Here is a 12,331-nt window from a genome sequence, read left to right on the forward strand (position 1 = left end):
ATCCTCTAATATAATCATCAACATAAACAGGTTCCTCTTGATCTACTCTACAATCTCCAATGAAGCATGCCATGGATTTCTCCCACCAGCCCCTTAAACCAGGAATTCCTTTTACTGTCGTCACTATACTAAAGGCAACAATTTTTTTTAACAAAAAATTAAAAAGTAAAAAATAAAAGAGACAAGAATTGTTTAAAATATAAGTTGGGTTTGAGAGAAAGAGATAGAGTAGTATGATTGGTACACAGCAGGGCTAGACGGCTATTGATGTGTATGCACACCCCATGTGGACACCAAATTGTTACTTGGCTGCCTATATATATAGGCTGCACAAATTAGAGACATCATTAGCATCAGATAGAAATAAAATAAATAGATTTGCAAACAAAATGACCCAACAAGTTGAAGTTGAGCCACACTCCTATTCTTTGCCTCTTTTACCAATCTTATAGGATTTAGCATTCTTTATGTGGAGGGGTACCCTACAATTAACTTTAGATTACTAAAAGAAATGCAACTAAGGTTTTGTTTATTTTAGGTGGATACCTTAAAAAAATGCATTAAATGAAGCATCTTGGGTTGGAATCCATGTGAGGACAATCATGGGCAAACGGGAAATTTTTTTTAAGCCTGCTAAGTGCTTATAGCCTTGGAGGCTAATATAATTCACAATTGCTTCCATGTAAGCCTATTGTATTAGCTCGAATAAATGTGAGGGAAAGCTGAGTGGGATTTTGGTCCCCCAACTTATACTTTATTTTGAACTCATTTGATGCTTTGTTAGCCGTTAGATCTTATATGACTTGGACTTCTTTTATTGGTTATGTGGACCTAGTTATTACTCCATGAAGCTTGAGAGTTGAGATTTAGACCCACTGGACCCTCATTTTCCTTCTTCTTTTTCTTTTCTTTTTTATACTTCCTTTGCAGGTAGGACACAATTTTAATGTGGCATTCACCATTAGACAAAGGACACATTCATCTGGGACCTAACCATATATAACACCATCTTCTTTACATGAAGAGTTATAATATATGTCATTTTAGCATTGAATTTGAGCCACAACTTGCTCAACATATATAATTTTTAAAAATATCTTAAAAAATATTCCAAGACAAGTATATTAGTTCTCTATCAGGTCCACAATTCCAATTTGTGATAATAATACACCATGCATGTGTACAAAGCAAATTAGTAGTTAGTTTGACTTGTTTTTGGTGTTCGCGGAGCATTGAACACGACACATATATGATTCTTAGTAAAAAAAATGAATACGTGTCAGATCCGTGAAAGAAATGTGTATGTAAATTTAAAAAAAAAATAGAAATCTAAGAAGAAAAGAATTCTTTAACACGCAAGATACCTCCCAATTTAACGGCTCAGATTTGGAATAATAAACTCACAAAAGCAAGTCATATAGATGGCATAAGATTGGTCAAGCTGAAAGGCTAACCAGTAAACAAGTCAAAGTCCATGTTACTAAAAATCTATTAGCCAATGCCCAATGGTAACCCAATTATTGATGAATTTAGTGCATAAATTAGTTCAACGGGGGTACCACATAATAATGTTCGAAGTAGATTGCACGATGGCTAGATGATTTCCAGATCGGAGGTTCTAGAGATTGGAAAATGTAAATTAGTAATAACAATTGATTAATCAATATATAGTTAGAGCCTCAGGAATTTAAAAAATAAAAAAGTGAAAGTAGAAGAAAACCAATGATGTAAAAAAAGAATATATACTAATACGATGTAGTGATGTACAGTTAGTCAATTGATACTGTCATGGCCTATAGGATTTAATTATTGCTAAATTACTGATTTAAAAAAAAAAAAAAAAAGTAGCTGTATCATGCATTTTTTTTTTTAATATTATATAAGTTTTGATATAAATGTCACAAGTCTTGTAACTCGGGGAAAATTGTCTTAATTTCTTTAGAAAAAGAACTATGTCATTCTCACACACACACACAAAAAAAAAAAAAAAACTATGGTTTAAATCTCCCGGTTCCACTTGATGTAACAATCATGAATCATATATTTAGAATTTTATATAAGATAAGAGTTATTGGAAAGGAAAGATGGTATTAGATTTCACGCAATAAAACTCGATCCTCATTGGTTGGATATTAGATGGTATTAGCAGTTTTGATTGATCAAAAACTCGACATGTATAACGTGGATGGCCATCGTTATTGCATAGCAAAATCCCTTGATCGTTGTTGTGGAAGGGCATTCTAGCATTCGTGAAACCAAAAATTGGCCATGGGAGGCCGAATCTTTATCCCCTATATATATATCGTGGGTGGCCATTGTTATTGCATAGCAAAATCTCTTAATAGTTGTTTTGGAAGGCCATTCCAACATTTTTAGGCCAACATTTGGCCGTGAGAAGCCGAATATTTATTGACAATTTCAAGATCTAGTCATGGGAGGCCGCAATCTATTTGTGAAGTGCACTCTCTCTCCTATTAGGTATATACATGTAAATAAAGTTATACGTTGAATAATTATGAGAATAATGAGTGATAAATATAACATAGTCCCCAAAGATGTTTATCTCCCCAACATCTCCCTCCCTCATTGTTAATAATTTCTGAATTAGACAGTGATTGGAACAAAAACCCACCCAAACTTGACCCGTGGTAATCCCTAGTTTTTTTATTGAAGAAATCTAAGTATATCCTTGTATTTTTTTTTTAAATGCATTTCTAAATTATGTAGAAGAAATGAAATTAAGTTCAAAAATTTTGATTAAGAGCCTTGTACCTTAATTAGTTAATATCTCTGGGTGTTTTCAATAGTGATATTTAGGATTCAAATTCCCCTCCAACAATTATAAAAAAGTTGAAAATTTTCTTTCATTAGTAACACCACTGGCAACTTTTGTCAAGGAATGCAGTGGCGGCTCTAGGGATTTTTTTTAGGAGGGTCAATAGTGGCAGAACTAGGAGTTTATCATGGGGGCGATTAAAAAATAAAATGATTATTTATTATTATTATTATTATTATTTTGTATATACAACTTCCATATTATATACAATTTAGTATACAATACAACCATATCGTGTAATAGTCTAAAAAATTTATTAATACTTTGAAGATCAGTAAGACAACAACCATTGAATGCATAATAACTTATTATATATATAAGTAATATTAATTAAATAAAATATATGATAGAGAAGAATAATAGCAAACCTAGGAGTGGGACTAGGAGTAAATGTGAACTAAGAAAAAAAAATAAAATGATATAAATTTTTGCTTTTGAAGTGTACGGTTTTTTAACCATACACATGGTCACTCTCTTAGAATTGGAGCAAACAGAGATAAAAGCTAAGAAAACTACTTGATCAAACAAAGATAAAAGCTCAGAAAACATAGATTGGAGAAAGAGAGATAGAGAGAATAAAGAAAAAAATCACGGATATAAATATAAATTAGTTGGTTGGAATGGTAGTGTAAATTTTTGCTAATGAAGAAGAAAAGTGCAGGGAAAAATAACTTCATTTTGTTGTCAACTGAAAAATAAGCTAGAGTCCTAGATAGAAGGTTTATTTATTTTTAACAAATGAGCAAAATTTTGAAACATTTTTTTCTTTATTATAAAATTAAATTTTTTAAGAGTAGTGCCGTTGACACAACACTTGACAAAAATTTCACCACAAAATATAAGTGGCAAGTTGTTAAAAATAGGTAAAAAAAAAGTGATATATTAGCAAAAAAGAAATATAAAAAAATGATGTTAGTTGTGAGTCAAAATAAAAACTAGTTACAACTTATCACTTAACTTTTATTGTGAAATTATTGTGAAAATAACATTTAAATAATCCTATTCAAGTTTATTTTAGCTAGATTTAAACAAAATTTATGATAAGAGTGTTCAGAAATTTATTTTATGAGAGTCAAAACAATTTTTGTAAAAAAATTTAAATATGAAAAAAAAATCGCAGGTCGGGGGTTCATTTCACCCTGGCCATTAAGTAACGCCAACCCTGATGGAATGCATTTGTTATGTCACATATTTTGTCCTCAAAAACTTGATATCGCTTCTACAACTCATTTTAAAAGACGACAAACAATGACCTTCCGTTTTAAACAAGAATAACTCTACTACCACGTAAATTGACACAATTTTTGTTACAATTATTTTATGTGTTAAATTGTAATTGATTATTTGTCATTTTTACATAAATCTATTACTTTTTTTTTCATCACTGCAGCCTGCCACGTCAAAAGTTGTGATACACGTTCCATTTCAGGTGGTCTTAGAATTTTTCTTCAGACAATAATCGAATCACAACGATATCACATACGATTCGACTAACAAATCGTCCTCACAGATCTGACATGTACGATTTTCTGACAAAGCTCTCTCTCTCTCTCTCTCTCTCTGTGTGATAGCTTTTGCAAAGACCAATAATGGAGTTCTGTCTCAGTAGTCAGTAGCTATACAATGGTCCTAGACATAGTTCAATTCGACCCTGTCTTCCATGCAGCCTCTGCTTTTCTCAGAAGGTAATAGGGACCCTTGCTATTATCATTTCAGATGCCACAACAAACAAAAGGGTCTGCATTATTTTCCAAGGAAGAGTCTGATATATATATACACACACACTAAGATTGGTTTAACATCTGTTTATTTTGTTAAAATTGAAAATTTTTTATTGAAAATACTGTAAATAAAGGTAAAAATTAACTAAAATAGTATGTTTATTACGGGAATAGAACCCCGCACTGACGATTACTTGGTGAACCGGGTACCACTTGGCCCGGTGGTATCAAAGTCTAATTAATAAGATCTTATGAGCCATGCCATTAGCATGATGTTGGCAATCGCTGTCAAAAGCACGCGAGGATATAAATATATAACAATGTCTTCAACTTACTTGTGTGAAAATAACATTTTATTCAAGACAAGCACTTAAATTTTTTTATTTTTTATTTTTTAAATATTGAGATTAAATATGGCATTTTCTCTCTATATTCTATATATGAGGATGTGGGGTAGGGTTAATGTTAGATTACCGACCAACAATACGAAGTTAAGCATAATTAGTTGTTGAACCGTGTTAGAATGGCTGAATTTCGTTTTCATCAGTCAAATTGAGTTTGATGACAATTTATAAGAAGACCCAACTTTTTTTTTAAAACTTTTTTTTATGAAGTTAGAAGACCAACTGTTCACTAAGCATATTCGAACACCTTCATTAAACATTACTAATGTGATGTGAAAGTATTTATAAAAAAATAAAATAAAATGTGATGTGAGTGCAGGAACAAAGATACTGAGATTTTTTTTTTTCGTTCTCCATGAATTTTGGTTAAAATATTATTTTTACCCATTAATTTGGGACCTTTTTTAAATCGATCATTTAACTTTTGAAACTTGTAATTTATTATTATTATTATTATTTTTTTTTTTGAGGAACTTGTAATTTATACTACTGAGTATATTACAACATTCTCAATGTGTCCATTCTATCAACATATGTTAGCATATTGGTGTTAAAAACGATATCATTTTAGATACCGTATAAAATAAGGGGGGAAAAGACATTGTTTTTAGGTGGGTTAATAGTGAAAAAATGTAATGAATTGTGGTAGAAGGGATATATTGACATTATTAATTTAAAATAGTCGATGGAAAAAATTGAAATATTTTAAAGTTAAGGAACCAATTTAAATGTCACTCAAAAATTTGGTGTATAAACATTTTACTTCGAAAATTTCTAAGCAATTTCTGAAAGGGAAATTAATCTCCAATTGCCAGTTGGAAACATTTTATGAGGGACATTTGTATGTCGTTCAAGTCCTTTTTTTTTTTTTTTTTTTTTTCAGCTTCTGATGCTGAAGGGCTCAACATCATCATGATCTGATTTCATTTCACATTTTTTTTTCTTTGTGGGGTCTAAAGATCATTTTACACAGTTGATGCATGTTTTGGTTTCAGAATTTGTTGGGGAGTGCTAGTGGTGGCTTTTTTGTTAATGGACACATTTTATAGAGATATTGCAATGTTATTAGTATTTAATCATATGATTCAATATTGTTCAACCCCTGCAATTGATGATAAGCTTAGTCGGGTTTGATGGTCCTCCACTAATACCATGTTGCATTATGGTGTTCAAAAATCCAAATTAGGCTAAGAGTTGGATCGATTGTGTAATAAAGATTTTCATAAGCTTGAAATCCATTGGCCTAAAAATAGGCATCACAAAAAAGCTTCGTGTCACCTAACCCGCCTTATCCTATATTGTTCAACCCCTGCAATTGATGATAAGCTTAGTCGGGTTTGATGGTCCTCCACTAATACCATGTCGCATTATGGTGTTCAAAAATCAAAATCAGGCTAAGAGTTGGATCGATTGTGTAATAAGGATTTTCAAAAGCTTGAAATCCACTGGCCTAAAAATAGGCATCACAAAAAAGCTCCGTGTCACCTAACCTGCCTTATCCTATTTAGGTTTTTCCCGTCTCGAAGAGGTGTCACGAAGGGAAAACTCCTGAAACACACCCGAATTCATAATATGCTTAAGTGTCAGCTTGTGATTAGTGCACCCAAATCCACTTTTTCACCAAGAACCCATGGTGGTCATGTGTGTAAGCACTGATATAAAATCACGAGTTTGACACCCAAACATGTTATGAAAATGAGTGTGGATTTGGGTGTCCTTGGGCGGATTGGTCATGAAGAGGATAGATCAAGTTATTCTAGAATTACAACTAATTCCACACATATTTTCACAATTATCTTATGTGGCAAACTGTAACTAACTGTATATCACTTTTACATGACCCTATCACTTTTTTCCACCACTTACAATTAGCTAAATCACTTCCCTTAATTTCGTAGAAGTGTGAGTTTTATGCACTCAATACAGCATATTCTATCATCATCCAGCACTAAAACTCATCTGGCTGTTTTATTCAGGCAATGACATGTTCAACGGTCTGTTTCTGTTCTCCAGTTTCAATTTTTGGCTTAGTTCAATGAACCTGAAAAGAGCCCTTTTATGCTTCAACTTCTGTAATTTGTGGTCTGAAGGTCTCCATCAGTTTTATTCTATGAAAATATACCTAAATTTTTATTCAAAAAATATTTGAGCTCTTATTTTTAATATGAGGTTTATTCTATATGCTTGGGAATCAGAATGATATATTTAAAATATAAGTTAGTAACATTATGGAAATTTCAGTCTGCATCAAGTTGGTTTGGACTAGAAGTAAAAAGGCAAGGATTGAATGATTAATAAATTGCAGACTGAAATCTTCATTATGGTAACAAAACGTTTGAAAGTCAGATATGTGAATACATCATGGGACAGAATTGCAGAAGTAAACTCAGGATCTTCCAAAGGCATATTCCCACAATTAAACATTTCATTATACTAATAAGTTGTTATAAAGCTCATGATGCTTTAGTGTTAAAGGCCCTTATAATGTGGCTTGGGATTAAAAAAAGATTGAAAAGTCATTTAGGTAATAACATCCTAATCCATTCGTATTATCATAGGAACCTTACTTAGGGGTTTAGTTAATTTAATAGATTAGAAGAGACGGTACAGTAACTAAGTCCTCAATGTCAACATCAAGCTTACCCATCTTCTTGGTCATATTCACCAGAGCAGTAATCAGCATCAAACTAGTGGGTTTACTAACTTTAATGACAGTGTAAAAGCTGGATTACTTTAATTTACTTCTAGGCTATCTACAAATAGAATCTCAAAGGGCACCCTTCAACCAGCCAAAAATTACAGTCCAAAGTGATTCTTTGACAAACCTTTCTGAGGGCAAGTAATTGCAAAAGTTGGCTTGCTAAAGTAGAACCTGCTTATCATATTTAATCCTCTCTTCTATGATTAACATTCTTTCTCAAACAATTGGTAGAATGTGATATTCCATCCATACAGTGATACAAAGTAAAAGCAAAGGATGACACATGCAATGATGCAATTTAATGGACATTTTGTACCCCGGAGGCCCGGATTATGTGAATTAAAATGTATAAATGGGTGTGGCAAGGTTGTGTAACGAATCCTATATTAGGTGTTTATTAGGTTGAACTGGACCGTATTAAAAAAAAGAAGAAGAAAAAAGAAGAAGGTCAAACTAAACTATAGAAGTAATTGCAATGAATTTGAATTGTAACTTGATTAGTCCTAGAGTACTATAGTGTATATATGTAAAGAGTTTCCTCCAGTCATGATAGATACATTCTCCTGAGGTTTGATGTGATGAATAAGGTTTTTGCCATATATTTCACTTAAATCTTCCTTTTAATTAGTATCATCATTTTTTTTTTTTTTAAATAGTAGGATAAATTTGGAATTATAGAAGGTGGAGAGTTATATAGGACTAGCTAATGGAAAATGGCAGAATTCAGGAAATAATTATGTAACTAAATATATTTTGTACAGTCAGTCAAACCAAGCTTCATAATCATCCTTTTTTCTGAGTCAAATTACAGAAGGCAAGACTTTGAATTCACATTCTATGATCTCCCCTGTCATTTCACGGAAAAATTGTTGAAACTTGAAAGGAGGCACCACTATGTTGGGATGGGACCCTCATTGACCGTCTCTTTTAGAGACTGACGCAGATTGAACAAAATAAGAAAGGCTAGGAAGGGTCTCAATGCCGTGAACTCTTAGAAGTAAACTGGATCCATGAACAAAATCAATTTATTTTTTTTTCTTTTATGTGTCCTTGTAATTTTAGCTATAATGTCATTTAAAGTTTGTATCCATCAGTCCATAGGCAAAAACATACTTGTTTTCCTGAATCTGACAAGTCATACCCACTAGACATGAGTCTGTAACAATATAATCCAAAATTCCATTCTTAGCAAATAAGCCCACAAATACACAAGAACAACAAAGAGAAATTTGGCATGAATGCTTTATTCACTGAAAAAAATCACTAAATCTGAATCATCAAAACAATGATGAAGGGAACATTGCCTTCAGGACTCATTATAGCACACTTGATTGCAATACTCATGTAAACGCTTTTATCCTTCCAACAACTTTAACATCTCAAAATTGATGATTCTAATTATAGAAAGGTGAAGGTGGGGTTGAGTTTTATTTAGGGTGTGAAGGGAGCAAAGACAACCACTGAATTGTGCCCACCAAAGCCAAATGAGTTCGAGATAGCTGCAGAAAATCGAAAATTTTGATTAGTCAAATGTTGGAATAAATGTACCATTATGTCATCATTCAGATACTACTAACAAAAAATGATAAAAAGAAAAACTGCTTCTTGTTGCAAAATATTATTGAAAGCAATTCATCAACTTCCCTACAAAACAAACACACGCACAAAGGTTATTGACATACCAACATTCACTTCATGCTTCTTCTTTACGTTTGGGACAGTGTCGATTGTAACATCAGGCTCCAAGTTCTACAAAAGAAATAAAAATATATGAACATGAAATGCATTAAGAAACCATTGGAATTAGCTAAAATGACGCATATGAATATGAGAAATCTAGGAATAAGGTGTAGTACATTTTGGTTAATAGTTGGATGCAACCAGCCAGTGTTAATTGCTTTTATAGTTGCTATGGCCTCCAACCCACCAGCAGCACCAAGGCCATGTCCAATCATTGACTGAAACAAGGAAAACAACAACAAATTAGCTATTTTTCACTTTAGACCATTTAATTTGGTGAATATGTTCTCATTAAAAGACTTGAATTGGTTTCACTTGGAATGGTCTTTAGGTTTCTTGCCTTAGTCCCATTCATCTTTATCTCTGATGTGTCCTTGAAAACCTTCTTGATTGCATTGACCTCAGCCAAATCCCCTGCTAGTGTAGATGTTGCATGAGCATTCACATAGTTCACCTGCAAATCATAAATTTAAAATGATTATATATATCAGAATGTATATAACCTTATAGAATATCTCAATATAGATGTTGAGAAATACTTTAGCCTTGAGGTCAATGAGTAGTTTACCTCTTCAGGAGAAACTCCAGCATCTTCTAAACTCTTCTTTATACAAGATGAAACTCCAAGGCCATCTGACCTAGGATCAGTCATGTGATGAGCATCACATGTTATAGCACCACCTAAATACTCTGCATATATTTTAGCTCCTCTTTTCATTGCACTCTCCAAGCTCTCCATAATCTTTTTGGTTTATGAAAAATTAGTATTGTTAGGAGTATAAGATTTAGACAAACAATTGTTAGGAAAGGAAGAAAATACATTAGCTAAATCGCATTAAATTGAAAGAACATTGTATGATTGTATAAGTACCAGCACTCCAGCACCCTCTCCCATGACAAAACCATCACGATCTTTGTCCCATGGTCTCGAAGCTCCCTGGGGTTCGCCATTTCTCTGAGACAAAGCCCGGCAAGCTATAAACCCAGCAACCCCAGTAGGCATGACTGCAGCCTCAGTCCCACCAGCTACCATGATTTCTGCCTCACCTTTTCTAATGTGATTAGCAGCTGAAAAGAAGCAGTAATTTGCCGTTGCACAAGCAGTTGAAATGGAGTAATTAGGTCCCATTAAGCCATTGTCTATAGCTAACAATGCTGAACCCATGTTGGTGATAGAATAAGGAATGAAGAATGGTGTGATTTTCTTATATCCCTTCTGGATTAGAGCTTCCACTCCAGTGCTGAATGCTGTTAAGCCTCCCATGCCTGTTCCCACTAGAACTCCAATTTTTGTTCTGTCCATCTGCAGGGCATGCAAAATGATAAATCTACAATGCTTAATGTACAAGCTGATAAAACTACAATGTGCTGCTCATAGAATGACTAACTTTTTCAAGAACTTCAGTTCCAAGGTTGGCATCTTCAAGGGCCCTCTTGCCACCAACTAAACAGTACCTCCAGGAATCATCAAGCCGGCGATCATTCTTCCCATCAATGTAGCCTTTGGAAGAAAAATCACGAATTTGACCTGCAAACCGGACGGAGAAGTTTGAAGCATCAAACCTGTCAATTAGGCTAATCCCACTCTCCCCCTCAAGAAGTTTGTTATAGAATGTATCAATATCATTGCCAAAAACCGAAACAAGGCCCATTCCTGTTATGACAACACGTTTTTTAGGATCCGTTTCCCGTGTGGGAGCTGAAATTGTCGAAGCATGGGCCTTAATTATTCTGCATTTTGGAGCTAAGAATGGGAAATCGAAAACAAGTTAGTAATAATCCAAGATAATGCCCTGCTAGACGTCAAGCTTGAAAGAAACATGTATAATACATAATCAACCATTACAAAAAAAAAAAAAAAAGAGTGGCTGAATTAAAAGAAGATAAATCAAGAAAAAGCACATTTAGAAATTCCAAACAGTATCTATAAAGAACAACATTAAAGTGCACCAGCCAAAACGGTGGCTAATAAATGTTGCAATTAGGGAGACAAAGTGAGGGTGGAAATTAGTCAACAAAATATAGCTAGAGCATGATGTTGCTGGCCCCGATTAGTTTGATGAGGCATTGCGAAATACTCATTCCATGTTGCTACAATGATGGAGAGAGTTCCAGATACTCCCATTTCTGTCATTGCAAACAAGGTAAGGAAAGATAGGATAGACAGGGATTGGATATACTTCATCTACAAGGTACACAATTTAAGAGGTGTAAAACCCAAAATATTGTTCTGGCTTTTTCTCAATATCAGATACATTTTACATCAGAGAACTTCATTCTCATGGTTGAGTGATATACATTTCACCAAGTACACCTACCAAGTGCACAAGACCTTAAATTGTGATTTAAAGAGCAACCCAAAAAGTTTATAGAAAGAAGTAGAACTCACGAAAGAGAGATCATTAGAGCATCCCCAGTGAGGTTGCTAAATTGACAAAAAAAAGTCAATTTAGCAACCAATTCTCCAAAATTGTGGCTACAGCAAAGCAGCTTAACTTAAAAAAAATTAACTTTGAGCTATCATAGCAGCCCACTGTTGCCCAAAACTCAAAACAAAAAAAAAAAAATTTTAATGTGGAGTGTTTTTTTTTTTTTTTTGCTGAAAGAATTTAATGTGGAGTGTTAAAAAAAAAAAAAAAAATGTATTTTAATGTATTGATGGTTGTGGTTATTGGTTATTGTGTAAAATATATTATTTTATTATGTTATTTATATTATTTTAATGTGTTAAATGTTAATATAAAACTTTTGTTGTAATGTATATTATAAAGTGAGTTGTTAAAATAGATAAAGTAGTGTTTTGAGTTATTAAAAGCTAAATTATTTAGATGCTTTACTGTGTATGCTCATCCAATATCAACTATATCTACTCTCATACCAATAAAATACGTAACAAAATTCGGTAAAAGCAATACATAATAAATAGGGA

The 12,331-nt window shown here is 33.1% G+C and overlaps 1 protein-coding gene across 1 annotated transcript in view; it reads right to left on the bottom strand.

Annotated features, from left to right (window-relative positions):
- Positions 1–8,819: 8,819 nt before the first annotated feature.
- LOC115975253 (3-oxoacyl-[acyl-carrier-protein] synthase I, chloroplastic-like) overlaps positions 8,820–12,331 on the bottom strand; it is a 4,216-nt gene continuing 704 nt past the window's right edge. Inside the window, exons 2-8 of the mRNA XM_031095965.1 lie at positions 10,791–11,146; positions 10,274–10,705; positions 9,971–10,144; positions 9,743–9,856; positions 9,519–9,620; positions 9,345–9,411; positions 8,820–9,161 (exon numbers count right to left, since the gene is read on the bottom strand). Coding sequence (XP_030951825.1) covers positions 9,094–9,161; positions 9,345–9,411; positions 9,519–9,620; positions 9,743–9,856; positions 9,971–10,144; positions 10,274–10,705; positions 10,791–11,146 — 1,313 coding nt within the window. The 3' untranslated portion in view covers positions 8,820–9,093. The remainder of the gene's footprint in view (positions 9,162–9,344; positions 9,412–9,518; positions 9,621–9,742; positions 9,857–9,970; positions 10,145–10,273; positions 10,706–10,790; positions 11,147–12,331) is intronic.

The sequence above is a fragment of the Quercus lobata genome, chromosome 2 (genome assembly GCF_001633185.2).
Source record: "Quercus lobata isolate SW786 chromosome 2, ValleyOak3.0 Primary Assembly, whole genome shotgun sequence".
In the NCBI taxonomy this organism is placed as follows: Eukaryota; Viridiplantae; Streptophyta; class Magnoliopsida; order Fagales; family Fagaceae; genus Quercus; species Quercus lobata.